At 45.4% G+C, this 17901-nt stretch overlaps 1 protein-coding gene, 1 long non-coding RNA gene and 1 pseudogene across 2 annotated transcripts; 1 reads left to right on the top strand and 2 right to left on the bottom strand.

Annotated features, from left to right (window-relative positions):
• Nucleotides 1-4765: 4765 nt before the first annotated feature.
• LOC113956869 lies at nt 4766-5718 on the bottom strand (annotated as a pseudogene).
• Nucleotides 5719-5904: 186 nt separating this feature from the next.
• LOC113956871 (maestro heat-like repeat-containing protein family member 1) lies at nt 5905-11751 on the bottom strand. The gene is made up of 16 exons (XM_027663862.1): nt 11618-11751; nt 11241-11527; nt 10936-11000; nt 10675-10824; nt 10340-10494; nt 9852-9999; nt 9451-9635; nt 9224-9361; nt 8653-8767; nt 8099-8236; nt 7668-7844; nt 7379-7534; nt 7138-7239; nt 6867-6969; nt 6550-6606; nt 5905-6237 (listed from the first exon to the last, which is right to left on the bottom strand). Exons 2-16 carry the CDS (start codon nt 11479-11481, stop codon nt 6089-6091), a joined length of 2079 nt encoding a protein of 692 aa, XP_027519663.1. The 5' UTR covers nt 11482-11527; nt 11618-11751; the 3' UTR covers nt 5905-6088.
• A 4325-nt stretch (nt 11752-16076) lies between these two features.
• Nucleotides 16077-17214, top strand: LOC113956877. The gene is made up of 3 exons (XR_003530995.1): nt 16077-16170; nt 16382-16420; nt 17174-17214. It is a non-coding gene; the product is annotated as an uncharacterized LOC113956877 (long non-coding RNA).
• Nucleotides 17215-17901: the final 687 nt, after the last annotated feature.

Consider the following 17901-nt stretch of genomic DNA (forward strand, 5'->3'; position numbering starts at 1 on the left):
CTCAGGACACATTGCAAGGAGGACAGTGGATGGTCACAACACTAGAGCTCAGAATTCCAAAATGCAACAGGTGCAAAACATTTAATTGATCTCAAGAATCTGGTGTTACAGCCATATATTACTGTCAGAGTAATGGATCTAATTCAATATCATAATTGTTTAGTAACCTTCCAAGTTCCCAGGAATATGTAACTAACTCTGTATTTACATAAGCATAAGACAGTAAATAAACTGATCAATGGAAACTCCTTTACGGTTTCTTGGGGAAGGATTTACTAGGCAGATATTCCAGTGGGAGTTTGTTATAGACCACACAACCAGGATGAAGGTACAGGTGAAATATTCTATAAGCAGCTGGAAGAAGTCTCGTGATTGCTGGCCCTTGTTCTCATGGAGGACTTAAACTTGAGAAGTTAGAAATACCAAAGCCCAGCTAGAACTTAATCTGACCACTGCTGTAAAGGACAACAAAAAAGTGTTTCTACAAACAAAAGGAAGGTCAAGGAGAATCTCTATCCTTTGTTGGATGTGGGGGGAAGGATGAGGAATTACCTTCTTTGTCTCAGTCTTTAATAACAAGACCGGTTTTTTAAAGACTACCGGTTGTTGCCAAGGTACCCAGCTCCCATTAGCTGGAAGACAGAGACAGGGAGCAGAATGATGCCCTCATAATCCATGAGGGAATGGCCAATGAACTGCTATGCAACTCAGCCCCATACAAGTCCGTGGGGCTGAAGGAGTTTCACCCTCAATTAAAACTGCATCTACAGCCTTCCTGGTTTTAGGTCTATGCTTCTGATTTGGAGACCTGCAGTTCTCTGTGATTTTGTAAAACAAAATCTGAATATGTTTAGATTCCTAGTAATTATTTTTTTTTTACTTGATAATGAGAAAAAAAAAACAAACAAACACAAGAAAAATACTTTTGGCTCTGAATTCCCACATGAGGAAGGAAAACTCACCAAACCCTTGCTTCTCATACAAGATCTCTGAACTAGCTTAGCATCAAATACTTCAGGTTAGAGATCAAGTTTCCTTTCGTTTCAGTGAAGTTTGATATTGTCTCATGTCAGACATGAAATCCTTTGAGAACCTATTCATTCCCATCAGTTCTGGATCTTTTCCAAAATGCACATGTGCTGTGGTCAGACATCAGTCCCTTGGCTAACAGGACTAAAACTCATAGGCAATCTGAACACTCAGGGTCCACTTGCACTGGTAGCTGACCACCAGTAGCAGACAGAAACCCTGTACTTGAGCAGTAAAAACTGAAAACATTAGAATATACTTTAAATTTTGATCATGTTCTTGTTTTTTTCTGGTTTATTTATCCAACCACCACCTAGAGCTACAAGTGTCATAAATTTGACAGCTCATCTTCCCAAAGGAAAATAATCTCACACAGTAACACTTAAGAATTTCTGTGCCAGGTAGATACAGAAATACTAGGATATATAGTTTTGGTTTTCCTATTACTTGTTCCACATCTCAGTTTACATTTAATTAACACAACAAAGACTCCTAATGCTTTTAATAAGCTGAAGCAATGGAAAATCTTGGTACTATGGTTAGATCCACACACCTTCATGGACAGTATAAAAGCCTCCTTTAAGTACAAGGAGTCTGTTGAGAACTGACAAGGAAAACCAATACAATTAAAAATACAAATCACTGACAACTACACAATCAAAAGTATGAAAACTTAAAAGGTTGAGGTGGAACTCTTTCCGAGTTGTTTTTTTTCAAGTCTGTTGATGGTGAGGGAGAATGTCATATACTTACCTGTATCTTCCTTCTCACATCCATTTTTCCTACAAGCATGCTTCCTCCAGAACTTTGTGCCAAAAAAAGCTGTGGCCTCCTAAGATTGCTGAACTGCCTAGTAGGACAACCAGACATCAAATTAGTGCGGATCAGCAGATGTATAAACATAAACCCTGCTTAAAATCAAAATTCATATAAAATAATCACAGCAATTTCTACAGAAGCAAAGGCAAAGGAAGCTGTGAGAAAATAACTTGTGCCTTTTATGCGTATTTCAGAACTAGTGTTTGTAATATTCCTGAGACCAGCCAACCGATATTACTTTTACATAGAAAAAATATATTTGTCTCAGTATTTCTCAAATAGGAAAGAGCTGCCAGTGGATACAAAGCTGGAATATATTAGAAATGGACTTAATAATGCTGAGCTAAAAATCTTCTGTACAATGACCAGGAAAAGCAGTAGAAAAATGTGAGGGTTTTGTGCAATATTCCTGTCATTATCACAAGAATGAAGTGTGATTCAGCTGGATTTATCCCTAAAAAAAGGCATCTAAAGATATCGCTAGATAATCAGCTCACTGACAAAACACAAATAATAATCTTGTGTACACGTTTTTCATCATGGCTGCAAAGTGATAGCGACAACATAAGTTCAGACTGAGGAAAGGAATTGAACCAACAAATCTCTCCATGAGATTAGAAAAAAAGAAAGCTATTGTCTTTAAAGACTTCAAGATGCTCTGCAGAGGGAAAATTACAGTGGAAGATGCTGATATATATTTTTCCTATGTTGGTTTTGAAATAAAAGCAAAATCCATGACAAAAATGACACAATCTAGAAACCCATCATATATGTTCAGGGCTTTTTCAACATAGATTTTAAAGTAACCTCTAAAAAAGAAGCAACAAAACGTAATTGTAAACAAACAATTGCCTTGGAGATGATGACTTTCTGCTGAGGCCTTGGAGGTGTCATAGTTTAAGGTAGTTCACATTTTTAATGGTTACAAAAAAACCAAGCATTTAAAGCTGTCAGCAGTAATGTTTGCAAAGGAGTAAAGGAGAAAAAAGAAAGCAGCAAGCTGACAGAAACCACTCTCTGATGAATTTTATACGTGTAACCAAATAACTACTGGCTTCCTTAAACAACCCCCCAAAAAACCAAACCAAACCTACCAACAACAAAAAAAAAAAAGGACAAAAAGGAAGAAGAAAAAAGAGAAAAGGAAAATTATAAGGTATAAAGTTACACACCTTGGATTTCTGCCCTTGAGAACTCCAATCCATGTCATTAGTCCCTGGTTGTTTCCACCTGCAAACACCTCTTTAAGGTGTGTAGTCTTTTATGTGCTCACAGAGCTATCCAGTGGTTATTAGCTGCTCAGGAGCATATGAATCCAACATCTAAATCCTTAAGAACTGCTTTCCAAAAGTGCTAAGCTTCCATCTGCTCCAACGGGAAAGTTTCACTTTCTGCCAATTTTTAGCACACCTGGAAATCAGATCCTTGACTTAAAAATATATTAAAAATTTATTTTAAAAAGCTGTACAGTCTTATAGCTTTGCTCTGCTATTGAAACAGGTACATGAAACGTGCTGTCATTTTCACCCCATCCAAATTGACCTGTAAAACTTTTCCTGTAAAATAACCACTAAAGGAAAAATGAAAAGGCAATCAAGGGACTGCTGTCCTTGCAAACTTCTCCTGCCTTTATCAGAGAATGAGATCTTTTTAATTAGGTTACAGAACGAATTCATTAGTACTGATAAGTTGATTCATACAGACTTGTTGATTTTAAAGTAAAACCACCATGTATTAAGTGGAAAAGTGAATACTCCCTTCTTTGAGGTCTGTAATATTAGAAATTCATTGTTCACCATACTAAGAAAATGAACATTTTGGTTATTTTTTTTCTAATAGTCCCCTCTTCTACACTCTTTGTAACACCAGATAAAGAGTTTTTAGCAATGTGAACCATGGGCTGGTGGGGCACTGCAGAAGTCTCCCGTGTCAGCACTAAACATTCACAATTTCCCAGGGCACCACTTCTTGCCTTTAATTTCAAACTACAGCTTATTGCCTACAGTAAAGGTTCCTTCCTATAGACTGTATTTGCAGCTGGTTCTTACTTTTCTGTTGAGAAAATAAAGGTGCTTTGATCTCAAATCAAAATAAAGGGAGTGGAGAGTCAGATTTGGGGCAGGTATAGAAAGAACAAATAGATTTTTTAGCAGATGCATTGAAAAGTTGTTTGCACATCCTGCATAAAAGGCAGCAGAAAGATCAGGCACTCTAACTTGGAAGGTGAGGTTTGCCAGTTTTTTTAGGCTGATTTCTTAAGGCCAGACACTGAACCTATTCAGTTAGAAAATCAAAACTATAGGAGTAGTTCAGAGGATATTGGCAAATATTCTGTCATGGTGCTTTTTTGCCTAAAAATTCTGACTATCCTTTAATTGGAGTAATTATAGGAGGTAGAAGCAACCATACTATGCTTGTTGCACACAGTTCCTTGCCAGAAATAATCCATTGAGTAGTGCTGACAAGTTGACACTAGCAGCTGTTGCCACATAGTCACCGAGCAGCAAATATGTATTTCTTCTACACTTGGGTAGCATAAGTTGCTTCTGTGGAGCTGATTTTAGTCAGTGCTCATTTACGATATAAGGCTTTGTGGTCAGCCTCCAACAAGGCAGTGCAATTAAGACTGTGTCAGAATGTAATTAGTGTATGCATAGACCATGGATCATGAGGAAAGCCAGCAGCTATGAAGGCTTTAATTTCTTTCCATATACTTTTTTTTTAAATTGTTGTTTTATTGCAGTCTATTATTTAAATAGTAAAAAACTTCTGACATATGATTAGCTATGAGGCGGATGAAGGTCTGGTGAACCTTTCACTCATGACTTCTCTGGCACAATCTCCCCAGTGGTTATTGGCCAACAATGACATTGACAAGGCCATGTACCAGAGGTTCAGTATATACGTTGTGGAGAGGCTATAGTATTGGAACTAAGATTTTGGCATCTGGGCCATAGGCACAGAGGTCGCGCAGGATGCTGCTCTGTGAACTCTTTACCAGCCACCATTGCTCATGGTGTATTCCCTCCAACCTCTGGCATGGCCAAGGCCACATGGGGTCCTGGAGATGACACTGTCCTTTGTAAAATTCTGCCCAGATCTCAGGAAGGAGGCCACCCACAGGCTATGGATCTGCAGCCCCCTGCTTAGCTGGGGACAGTGTCCCCTGTGGAGAAGACAGAGGGGGCACCACAGATTGATGGGGGCTGTTTTCAGCCAGGTGGCTGGAAGCAATCCCTGCCAGGGTACTGCTCTCTTACAACTCTTTGGATGATGGCAAACTGTAGATAGTCCTGTTTATCCTGCTCAGAAAACCTGACAGCCTCTATTGTTCTTCTACAGAATGGGTACAATGGATTTCTCCTTGGCCCACTGCAGGATACAGCCCAGGCAGAACTGATGTCAACAGGGCAGAGCAGAAGCCATGTCCTTTCGAGTGTCCTGGCAAATAGGGCAGGTGCAGTCTGTCCAGGGGCCATACCTGCTTGTCGCAGCAGGCTGGGGAGAACTGAGGACCAGGAGCTGCTTCCACTAGCAGTCCTGCCTGACAGGAGTCCTGGCTTGAGCTGAACTGGCCCAGACTCTGCTGGCTCCCAAGTATAAGCAGGAAGGGACGTTGCACTGCAATGTATTTCCCTGCGGTGCCATAATCCACCACTCAGTGATACCGCCCTCCACCACCCATGCCTGGTCTACGCACCCTGCAGCAGCGCAGCCCTGAAGGAGCTCCACAGGAGCCAGCTGAAATGGCCCCTCAGACCCCTCAACAATCCAGCCAGCAACACCCAGATAGGACACAGTTGGTGGTTCATGGCTGGGAGAGTATTCGTGGACATCTCCAAGGACAAGCTTCTCAGGGATTCCCCACATCTCTGGGATCTGCCCATCAGCTCTCTTAGAAACACTAAAGCTTCAGCTGAACCACCAAAGGGTAAAGGGCCTTCTGGCCACTTTTCCTACCATGTTGCATGCATTGCTGCACAAGGATCCTTTTTCTCCTCTTCTCTACTACCCTGCAGATACCAGGGACCAAAATAAAAAGCTCCTGGCCCTATGTATATGATAACATGTTTTTTATATTCCTGTGTCAGGGTGGAAGAAAGCTGTCCTGTGGTTCAGGAGAGGTCAGGAGCCTCTTGGCCTTCCCAGAAGGCTTAGATGGCCCCAGCAGGTGAAGCTCCCAGGATCAGCTCTGATCAGAGCTTGGGAAGCACAGGAAGTTGATGATCCAGACAGAAGGCTATCTCCTCCATATCCTGCGGAGCTTATCTTGTAGCAACTGGAATCTGAAGGGCAACCGATGTCTTGGTGCAGTTCTTAGGATGTGCAGTGTTTGATCGGCCAGGGTTGAGATGGAGGGGCTGATGTCATTTGTCATCCCTACAAGGGCTGGAACACAGAAGAGTGGCACCAAGATCAGCCCCCAGATTTGTGAGATCCCCTGGAGCTCTTCTGGCAGGGCCATCCCACTCAGCTCTTCCTACGGTCAGGAGGAAGTAGGGCCCAATACGATCAGCTGGAAGATGCTGGCCACAAATACCTCACATGCCCTTGAAATCTCTCTCTGCTCTGCCCTGCTCAATCCCTTAACTGCACAGAGAGCAGAGCTCTTCCCAGCTGGGGCAGGGATTGCAGCTCCCTGCACAGGCTCTTTACCCCTTCCTGATCAGCCCCAGTTGACACCCTACTGCCCTCACTCACCATCACAGATGTTCTGGAACTCTTCCTGCTGTCCCCTTATATGCTGTCCAGCAAGCCCTAGGAACACACACAGCCTGTCATGTCCCCAGTGGCACAGCTCCCTGACATGAGTGCTGCCAGCCTGGCCACACACCTTCCTCCTCTGGCCTGGCTGAGCCCAGGACCAGTCCAGATCATGACACCCAGGGGTGTGAGAGGTCCCTGCACTTGGAGTCGGGGGTCCAGAGCCACTGGGCTGAATCCTGCTGCCGGTGTAGCAGCCAGGGCTGGGGCTGAGCTGCGGTGGGGCAGAGAGAGACCCTGGGGCTGTGGCTCACCGATGAACCTGATAGCTGTCTCTCTCATGGACTCCTGTGAGCTCTCCAAGTATGTCAGGGACTGGCGTCGGTACTCATCTGTTGTCCTCCTGCCCTCTGACAGCTGGAGAGAGCACAAGGGGAAACAAGGAAGGGTTGGCACAGTTCTTCTTTTGATCAGCTAGCAATGGGTGCAGCAGTGGGCAGGAGCACAGCTGCCAGCCCCACACACTGGGTATTAGGGGCAGAGGGCTTGTTCAGATTGGGTTTGGGGCTTTGGAACTGTCCTTACTAGACACTCGCTGAATCTCCATGGCTGCTCCCTCTCCAGCAGTTGCAAGAACCTCCTCTTCTTCAGGAACTTGGTTGCTTGTAGCAGGGTTTCCAGAGAGGCCTAAAAAACAGCAGAGACTGAGAGATGGTACCTCAGCATAGAGCCAGGAGGAGGTTGGAGAGCTGCAGTCCATGAGTCACCACGGCTGGAGGCAGCTGAGCCACCTCCCATGGGGTCATCAGCAGCTCAGAGTCCCCACCTCTGCCACACACTGGTTCTCATCATGGAGGTGGTAGAAGAGTGGGAGCAGACTTTGGTGCACACACGTCTTCAGGTGCCTTTTTCCCTCTTTCTCTACATAGACCATCATGTCTCCAAAGAGGTGAATGGAGAGCAGTCGTACTCGGCTGGCATCCTTGTGGAAAGAAGGAGGGCAAGACCTTAGCACTGGCTGCTCCAGATCCACCTGGTCTTGGGCCTGAAAATCCACATAGCACAAAATTTCCTGGCAGCACACAGCAGCCATGGTAGGGGGCGCAGAGTCTTACATTGTCAAATAGTGGCAGCAGTGCCTCACCCAGCTGCAGAGCGATGGGGGTGGCAATCGGAACGTCTCTGTCCAGGAGCACCTTGCTGAGCACAGGGAGGGTCAACTCAACTAGCTCCCCATCTACATCCTTCAGTAGTTCCATAAGGCTTTTAGTAAGGCCCTGCAACCTTTTGGCCTGTGTGGAACACAATGATGTGCTGTGACACAACGGAAGGCTGCTCCAGCAAACCTACTCTGGTGGTGCAGCCCAACGCTGCTTCCTCGGGCCTCAGAGTCCAAAGGCCTGCCTCAAAGGAATCAAGCAGCTGAATGGGGAGGCAGCTGTCACAGCTCCCAAAGCCCAGCCAAGTCCAAGATACTTCATTACCCAGCACTCCTCACCCAGCCCCACACTGCCAACACAACTTCAGGCAGCTGCCCCCTTCTCACCTTCAAGGGATTCTTGCAGAGCATGAGGAGGCCTCTGAGCACCAGGTGACGCATTTCTTTGCAGTCGCTCTGAAGGTGAGTTGTCATGAGCTGCAGGATGGTGTCAACCAATTTCTCTGTTTCAAGGCAGTTCAGGATCTGAAAGACGCAGGTTGCATCACACAACAATGGAGTACCCAGCCAGCAGGACTCCAGCATTGTATAGAGCATGAGCCATGGGCAGTACCCCAGGCAGCCCAGCCCAAAGGCTGTGCAGAGCTCCTGGGCTCTCTGCCCTGTGCAGATCTCTTGCCAACTCTGCTGTGTTCTTCCGCCCTCAGCAGCCTCAGATTCCTCTACCTTGAGGAGCCATACCTTAAATGAGGGTTGGTACCAGGCTGGCAGGAAACACAGGTGGAGACAAGTGTCACCCCAGCAACAAGGGGCCAAGGACATACAGCAGAACCCCTCCTTTGCCCCAGCTCCACTGACTGGGCTCTCCCCACAGCAGTGGCTACAAGAGGGCAGAGTGACAGGAGGCAGCTCAGCGAGGCAGCACTTGCCACCAGGTTCACCTCAACAAGGAATGCCATGGCAGGGACCCTCCAGTGCGACTGCTCCCTGGTGAACAGTGTGAGCAGGTAGCGTGCGATCCCTTCACGCATGGGCCTGGAGACACGATGCATCTCTCTGACAGGAAGAAGACACTGTCAACCCTGAGCAGGGTGGGCAAATCTCTCCCAAGATGACTCCCAGAGTTCTGGTCTTTCCCCACTATCCCTCGCCAAGAGAAAGGCAGTGCCCAACACCAGAAGGCTGCTTTTGGGAAAGACAATGGAAAAACACTTAGGAAAGTTCCCCAGGCTCTGTTGCTGACCCTCAGTGCAACCTGCCCTGCCCCAGCAGGCTGCCCTCGGTCGAGCTGCCTGCACAGACCCCCTGCTCTCTGCCATCAGTCTAGGCCCCACAGGAGGGAATACTGATACTTTGGGAGGTGGCTGCTCCTATGCACCTGCCTCTCCCTTTTTGTCTGCTGGGTCATCCCCTGGTGACAAGTCCCTCTCACCCATGATGACAGGGACTGCGTGGGGCTCGCTATCTGCAGGGAAGAAATGATGGGGGTAGTCAGGAGAAGGAGAATCTCACCTGGCCAAAAGACCCACTGCATAACGGTGGGTGTCAGTGCTGAGCAGGGTGTCCCAGCCTTTCTTACGTTCAACTGCCAGCACCACATCCTCAAGCTGCAGGCGACACAGCAGTGCTTTCACTGTCAGCACTGCAAACCTGTTTGTAAAGCACAGTTCAGATAATGCAGGGAGCCCTGGCCTCAGCCCCAGAGGCATGGGAGGGACAGAAGGACTGGAATGGAGCACCTGTTGGGGTTGGCAGGATGGTGGTGCCTCTGCCGGCATCTCCTCCAGAAGAAATTGATCTTACTTGGCATCTGCTCTGTGCTGCAGAAGACTTGGATGAGCAGAGCCACAAAGAGGCAGGGGACCACAAACGATGCCTGTGGGGATAGGGGCACCCGGATGATTTCCCACAGTGCCCTGGTTGCCTGTAAAAAAACAAAACACCCAGAGAACCTGCTCAGGCATTACTCTGGGTCAGGTGAGGCACCGGGTCAGCACCCAGTCTGACTGCCCCTGAAGCCGCCCCTAAGCCAGGCTTCCAGCCCAGTGCCTCCAGGTAGAGAAATAGAGAGGCGGGGGAGGGTGGAGACCCAAGAGAGAGGGGCAGAGAGGGGCAAGAAAAGGTCTGGTGAGAAACTCACAGCCAGGGCAAAGACTTCCTTGCTCTCCCCCTCGGAGGTGCATGCGCTGTGCAGCGGCCAGTCCTCCAGCACACAGGGCAGCTCCGACAGCACCACCTCTGCAGTCCTGCTCGAGGACACCATCACCTTCCACATGGACACAGCAGCTCTGCAGGTCCAGAGCTCTCCATCAGTGGGGTCTCAGCCACAGCACCATGGCCTGGGCAGCCACAAGAGTCCAAGCTGCCTGCCAGCCCTGCCTCTGCCCACAGCCCCTCACCAGCATCAACCAGTGAGACCACCCTTGTGGACAGGGACAGTGCCTTTAGGGGCAGGGAGGAAGCATGGCAGCAGGCTCTGGGGCTGACATGCCAAAGCTGGGAAACAGAGCAGGCAGAGGGTCCTAGAACTATCCATCAGTCTGGCAGCCCACATGGGATGGCCTCTACAGAGTGATGGACTCTAAAGGCTGATGAGCTCTGAGCCCCCAAGGCAGGTGGGCCTCATACCTGTCACATGAAGGGGCACAGCACAAGAGGGTCACTACCACATCATTGGGGTGTGCTTGTGCCAGCTTCAGAAGGCTCTTGTCAAGCCTGTGCTCAGCAGACAGATCTGTGTTGGTCTTGAGCCACCGGTAGATATATGCCACAATCGTTGGCACCTGGAGGAGATGTGGGGGAGAGTTGCCAAATGAGCCATATCCCCAGCTTCTGCAGACAATTGCTTCCATTCCCACTACACCATGATGGCCTGGAAGGATTCTGAGTGGGTGCCCAGAGGACCCAACTTGAGGGGAAACACAATCTGCAGGGGGCCTGAGCCTCAGCTACAGGCTACTTACACGCTTCAAATTGGGGATGTCACTCTGCACAAGCGAATTCAGCATGGCAGCACAAGCCTCTGGGTTATAGGAGTCAGAGTTTGCCATGCCCTCGATGGCTGTGATGGCCATCTCTTCACGTTCAGTGGTCTTGACAAATTTCCAAAAGGTCTGTAGAAGGAAGGGCCAGGCAGAGAGGGTTGTCCCATCAAGACCTTCAATGGCGATGCTCAGCTAAGCAGGGAGAGCATGCCCAGCCCAGGCAGGGATGGTGGCAGGTACCTGAATTCTACTGCTGAAACGCTTCCGGATGAGCTCCTGCTCTTCCGTCAGGACTGCAACGGGATCTGACAAAGAGCAAGCAGAGCTGAGGGCTTTGGGAAAGGTTGGAAAACATAGCCAAGCCTCCCCAAAGCTGTGCTCCCCAATCAGGGCCAGCCTCCAGATGATCAATGAACGGATCACGACTGTCATGTGGATCAGTCCTATCCCCTCTTTCCCCATTTGTCCTGGGGATGTCCACAGGGGATGGGACGGGGTCAGGCTGGCTGCAGCCACTAGCCCTGTGTCCCAACTCTGCTACTCACCTGCCCGCAGTGGCTGGAACTCCTCCATCTTTTGAGGTGGCCATTCTGGGGCAGATCCAGGACCTTCCTCCTCTTCGTTCACCCTGGTTGGTCCAGTCACACTGGACTGTCCATCTGCCATCCTGCTGTCTGAATTTGAGGGCTCCTGACCCAGGGATGGGAGAGAAGGCGCAACACCAGGGCCTTCCTCCTCCTTCTTTACCCCGGCCTGTCCGGGCACACTCTGAGGTCTTGCTGCCATCCCACTCTCTAGCCTTAAGGGTTCCTGACACAGGGACTGGAGGTAACTAGGGAAAACAGAGGGTCAGCAAGGAACAAGGCAGATGTGTGAGGGATCCTCACATCACCACTCTGTCCCATGTTTTTCCATCATATACCATGTTGTTTCGTCATATCCCAGGCTGTTCCATCATATCCCATGATGTTCTGTTGTGTTCCATGATGTTCTATCATGTCCTTCAGGAACCGTGGGTGTTGCTGCCAGCACACATGTCACATTGGGTCACAAAGCGCACTGTGACACGCTGCCATGCCCCATGCCATCAGCAGTGCCCATGTCACAGTATATCACAAGGGCCTCTGTAATCACATGTGCCCTGGTGCCTTCAACTGCCCCATCCTCTCAGTGCTGTTGGGCAGTGCATCCTCAGGGACTCCCATCAGCTCATCTCTCAGGGCTTCTCACCATCTCATCCCCTCGGGGACTCCCAGCAGTACAGTTTTGAGGACCACTCATCAGCAGCATTCCGTTACAGTGCCACCAAGCCTTGGGCAAGCGGGATCTCTGAGGCTGCCTCAGTACAGATGCACTCTCACTATGAAATATTTCTTAATATTGCATCTGTAACTAATTGTTCTCTCAGGTGGGGAGGGGGCCACCCCCCAGAGATGGCAGTTTTGAAGGAGCACATGCTGAGCTCCTTAGTGGTTCACTGTATTCAGCCTCCACTGCTCCTGCTTGCTCTTCTCTCACTTGGTTCAGATCCTCGACAGTCCCTTTGACAGCTTGAGGGCATAGCCCTGAACAACATCCAAAATGTCTTTGCTTTTATTCACTTTCCTTCAAGCTACCTGTTTGTTGTTGTTAATTTTGGAAACCAGTGGGAGACAAGTTCCTTAAAGTGTAAAATGGTTACTTTGATCATCCATTTTCCCAATGCTGTAAAACTTTCACTTCAGCTCAATGTCAGACTGTCAGTTGAAGGATCTGTGCAGATGAAAAAGGACAAACCCAAAAGCTTGAACAATTTTTCACCCTTTATCAAGACAATGAAATGAATATATTATTTTCTGTGACATATAGGCAAAAATTTCCACATTATTAACTGGGGGCTGACTATACTCCTGCCTTTTTTTTTTTTTTCCTTTCTGTACAGCCTTTTGGTGATAAAAGTTTTTGTTTTGTTTTAAGCCTAGTAGTTAGACTTGGGTAGGAAACATGTATAGGAAAGTGCTTTCTGGGAAACATTAAAAATTATAACATTTTAACAGCCTAAAACAAAAACATGCCCATCTGTCTTAGCAAGTTCAAAGGACAAAAGGCCCAACATTTTTGATGGCAATGAAAGGAACAACAAAAAAAGATAAAAAGACTGAAACAGAAATAAAAAAAGAAGTAAGCCTTAGAAAATCAAGAACACGCCACGTGAAACAACCATTTCAAACACTGTAAACATCAAGTAAATGGGAAATTGATCATTAAGTCAATCTTCTGCTGTTATAATTATTGCAAAACACAGCAATAATTTTCATATAAGTACAGTGGAACTAATATATTTAGTAATGGAGGTATTTTATGTGTTCCCTGAAGAGACATCAAATGAGTAATAGTATTTTCTGAAGCATTTAGTGGTGATTTTAGTTCTAAAGGAAAGTGTTGTTTCTTTGTAAACAGATTCATAAGACTGTGCATACAATATATTTTTATGTTTAGCTTATGGATGAGATATGAGTACTAGAGCCATATTGTCAGTGTAAACCAAACAGTTTCCCGGCAGTGTGGAAGAAGACAAGTTTGAAACCAAATGCTCCACAAGGCGGGTTTTGAACACCCTCGTTTCCTGTGGTTCTGTGATGAGACCTACCCAGGTGAACACATGCTTGCCTATGCTGGGCTTCCAGTGAAATACTGATGTTAATAAATTAAACAGATTAAAAAGAATTAAACTGTCCAGAATGCCAGTGATTTCAAATTGAACTTTGAAACCTGTAGTGTTGATTTCAGACCAGAGGAAGATAACAGCTCCACTGTTCATCCCTTTTTTTCCCCAGCTCCTTCAAATGGTTTTATAAAATTTTTATCTTTTTCCTTATTCTTTCATGGCAGGTAAACACTTACTACAAAAACATCAGGTCATCTAAGAAAGTATTTTCCTTTTTCCACCATTTATCTGAGGGTGGTTATTGCTCTCCACTGGGTTCATACCTAGAATCAGGCTGTCAATGTGGCAGAAAGCTGGACATTTGTGAGAGCCCAGCAACCACAGACACTGCTTTGTCATGGCAAATGGCCTATGCTCCTCCTTTCTCAAAGCATTCCTACCTCTTTCTCCTTGTAATGGAATACTCAATTTTTTGTTCTGCACAAATACAATTAAGATCTAAATCTCAGAATAAAACATCAATCTTGCATTCTAGCTTGCCTAAAGTAATATATTTGATTGCAATTTCCATCATTTACTGTGCTGTCTGCTAATTTTTTTTGTTTACCTTCTATTTTCAAAACAATTTTGCCCAATAGATTTGCCTAATTCTTAAACAATTTCCTTGCTCTGATCTTAACAATGGTAATTTTGTGTGTTGGCCTTACAGAAGCACACACAGTAGTCCTCAGCTAACGCCCGGGAGTGCTGAGTGTGTTTCAGACCTCTGAATTTGTGAAATATCTGTTCCCATAAACAGCAGAAGTTCAGAGAAAATGGCTTGTGCTCTTTTTCACCCATTTCTCTCCACACACTGAAATACCCTGAGAATTATACCTCTCTTTCCTTCAATTTAAGCTAAGAGTCTTAAGTGTTAACATGCAGGGAAAATGATGGGAGTGGGGCCCAGGCATGGGGGATGAGGGTGTCTGGGCTGAAACTGAGCCTGGGAAAGGGGGAGGAGTGTTCAAATTGTTACCTTTACTTCTCAGGGCCTGAATCCATAATTTAATATCTGTGTTGACTGACAAATGAATTAACTCCTCCTGAGGTCCAATACAGGAGTGAAATAAAGATATGCTTCTCATAAAGGGTGATTGTATTCATCAGCAAACAAGGAGATGTTATTTGATTGATCCAGCACCAAGTGTGACAAGACATCTAGAAGTGATATTTCCAGGAAAGTAAAATACCAGTTCCTTTTTGCCAAAAAGTCAAGGCCAAATTCTCCCCACACTAAAATGTCCTCCTTTCTTTTTTATTCAGGTGAGAATTGAATCTTGCTACTTTCAATATTCTTTTACATTCAAAAAGAGATTTAAACTGTCTTTTGTCAAAGGCGAGAAAGATTATGGAAGCAAGATTCTCCACCTACGTTTTGTTTGATTTGGTGTTTGTCGGATTGGTTGGTTTGCTTTCCTTTCTCATGGTCTAAAGTATGCACAAAGGTAAAACCCCTGGCAGGTGGATGCCTGGCAAGGAGTTGAATGCATAAGGAAGTACATTTTTTTTCCCTAGATTTGACAGAGTAAACTCTGCTTTGTCTTTTTCTTTCTTCACCTGAGCCTTTTGCAAGTATTCACGGTTTCTCTATCCTGAATACTGATAACAGACACCTTCATTTTTTTGTTTTCTTTTACTTTGGCTTAGGTCTAGAATGTTTTCAGGTTCCCCTGATAAGAAGACATTCTTTACTGAAGGACATAGAAAACATATGAAGTGAGGTTTTGCATCTACGAAATGTCCGGGTCCCCTGTACTTTCCTTGACACGAGCTGCAGGATCCAGATGGCCAAGCTGGTATTCCTGGATAAGAAAAGGGAGATTTATCTTCCAATGATAGGCAAGAAGTTTTTCTAGCAAGCTGAGGGATGCAGAAGGGAACACCAGAACCCCAGCAGCCCTGCAGAATTTGTCTGTCTCTCTCTCTCATGCTCCTATGCCTCATAAACACACAGGCTCACAGTCTTCTGGATGAGGAATAGTCCACACCATTTAGAACAGTATTTCAAAGTCATTTCTGAGATACCTTAGGCAGTTGACTGAAATACCACTGAAGCAATCAGAATGAGATGTAATAATTACTGAAAGCTCCCCTTAATCCCATTTTTGTTCTTTTGCCACAGTCCTCGCTAGAATATTTCATCATGACATTTAGTCCTCCTGGAAAACAAAACTCAGGAACCAAATGCTGTTTCCCCTTGGAAGAGACACAGTAAGGTCTAAATGGTCATACATGATGAGAATTTCTTCTGCTTGAAGTACCTGGCCTTGGCACGTTTCCACCAGCTCAGCTCACTTGAGGGAGGACAGAAATCCTGGCAGACCTGAGCAGCACATGAAGAGATAGGGTGACTCAAACAAGGATATCACAGCTTCAGTTTTACAAGACTTGTGCAGACATCACATGGACCAGTTCACAGACACATTCGACGAAGGCTGGGGAATGTACAGAGAGATTTTAGAGTCAGGGAGGGGCAGGTCTAGAACCTGAAACAGTGTTCACAGACAAAACAAACTCAAATGAGCAAGAAGAGGAAGAGGTAGAAGTTGCATGTGAAGTTCACACCAGGTGAATTAATTTTTCATCCCAAAACTCATGTGCATTTTCAGGGCAGTGACATTTTGCTTTGTTGCTTTGTGCAAGGCAAAATGTAAGGGACTTTATGTTCTCTCCTCCCATACTCCTAAATCCAGACACCAGTGTGGCCACCTAAGTGTTGGTGAGGAGACTTCTGTTTGGAATCCACTGAGCTCAAAAGCATGGATACTCCATATCTGTTGTTGCAGGTAAGATTCACTTTTTTTTCTATGGGATTGTACCTCCTAAGCAACAATTTTTAGTTACTTGAGAGTAAAGCTTGGAGTCTAGATGTTCCCATACTAGGTTATACCACATCTGTAAGAAGGGAGAATATGTTTAAGATTCTCTTTCCCATTCTGTGGCCAAGGAATCTGAGAAATATATGCAAAATTTAACTACTTTTTACTCGTTTGGCAGGAATCAGTTTTCCAGGGATTTCTCACTTATATCAGCAAGGTAAGTTCCAAATACCAAGTCTAGATAAGTTGTTCAGAAAAATGTACATTTATTTCTTCACCTTCTACTATTCATGGTGCTGTGGTTAGAACAAGTTATCCAAAACCAAGATCAGTTTGGGTGCTGCATGCGCATCATACCAGCATCACCTGAGGATATATTGGTTATCACAGGGGTTGGAGGAAAAAATGTCTAAGCATGTGAGATGAAAAAGTGAAGGCAGTGACACAGCTGTGTGCAAATCAAAGAGAGTTAAAAGTTTGTTTTCCCACACTGCAAGGAGACCTTACCTGCCAGTAGTGGGACACATGAGAGAGTTTCAGCTGAAAGTCACCCACACACAGAAAGATAATTATAAAAAAAAAAGTGGTAGATTTTGCAACCAAGTAAAAGCCTCAGAGCAGAAAGCAGGTTGTAGGGAACTTTCAGTTTGAGCACTTACCCAAGAGGTACCCTAGATACAGCAGGTTAGTGTGAACAACCAGAAAGTCCACCCTGAAGCTGAGAAGCTTGTGCAAATGGGACCAAATATCGTATATTTTCATGAAAGAAATTGTACCAGTGAAACCGTCCTTCCTGGACAGCTTTATCCAGAGGAGCAGTGAACCTCAGGGAACATTCCCAAATCATGCTGTAGGCAATTTCACATACTCAAGAACAAGTAACTGCCTTTTCAAGTTGATCAAAACTCAGATGCCAAGTATTTGTTGTATCTTATTAATTGTTGTTCCTATTCTTTTTGTTTCTCTGCAGCACATTAATTTATACATCAACATTCCAACAGCTCCCTGGAGGCAGGCAGCTTCACTCCAGCTGGCAGTGTTTCATCAGCAATGGGCTTCTTTGCTCAATTTTATTTGCATCTGCTGTCTTCTTGTCAAACTTCTACGCACATTTATTATTGTTTGCAGTTTGCTATTTCATTCAATTACTTAAAGGTTTTGAGCCCTAGGGATAATCTTGTTGCAAATTGTTTGTGTACTGACAGTCTCACTTAATTTTATTAAATGTCAGGATCTGCATTTAAGACAGCATTAGCCATACGGCACAGTCACACAGAGATTTGTGAGTTGGTGAATGTTACAGAGGGCCACAGCACAGGAAAGAATGATCCCCCAGTCACACTCTCAGGAATGTCTGTGCTAAAATGCTACTTTGTGTTGGAGTGGTTGGTGTCAGATGTATCCTGCTTCTCTAAGTATTTGAGGAACATAAGCAAATAACTGCATGTGGTTGGCAGGATCCACTTCCCTATCCTGCACTGATACATAATTCTTTTCCCTAGAACTTCAAGATCATCGTGAAGCACAAACCTGACTAAGATTCCTCCTGACTAAGGTTCTTCCAATATAGATGTTTTCTGACTCCTGCTTCCTATGTAGAAAATGTTTAAGAAATAAATTATGCACCTTCTTTTTCACAGTTATTTAATTTAATTCATAATATACACGCATATTCCCCGCACTTTGTTTCCACATCTA

This window comes from Corapipo altera, unplaced genomic scaffold, assembly GCF_003945725.1.
Source record: "Corapipo altera isolate COAL_440 unplaced genomic scaffold, ASM394572v1 61153, whole genome shotgun sequence".
Lineage (NCBI taxonomy): Eukaryota > Metazoa > Chordata > Aves > Passeriformes > Pipridae > Corapipo > Corapipo altera.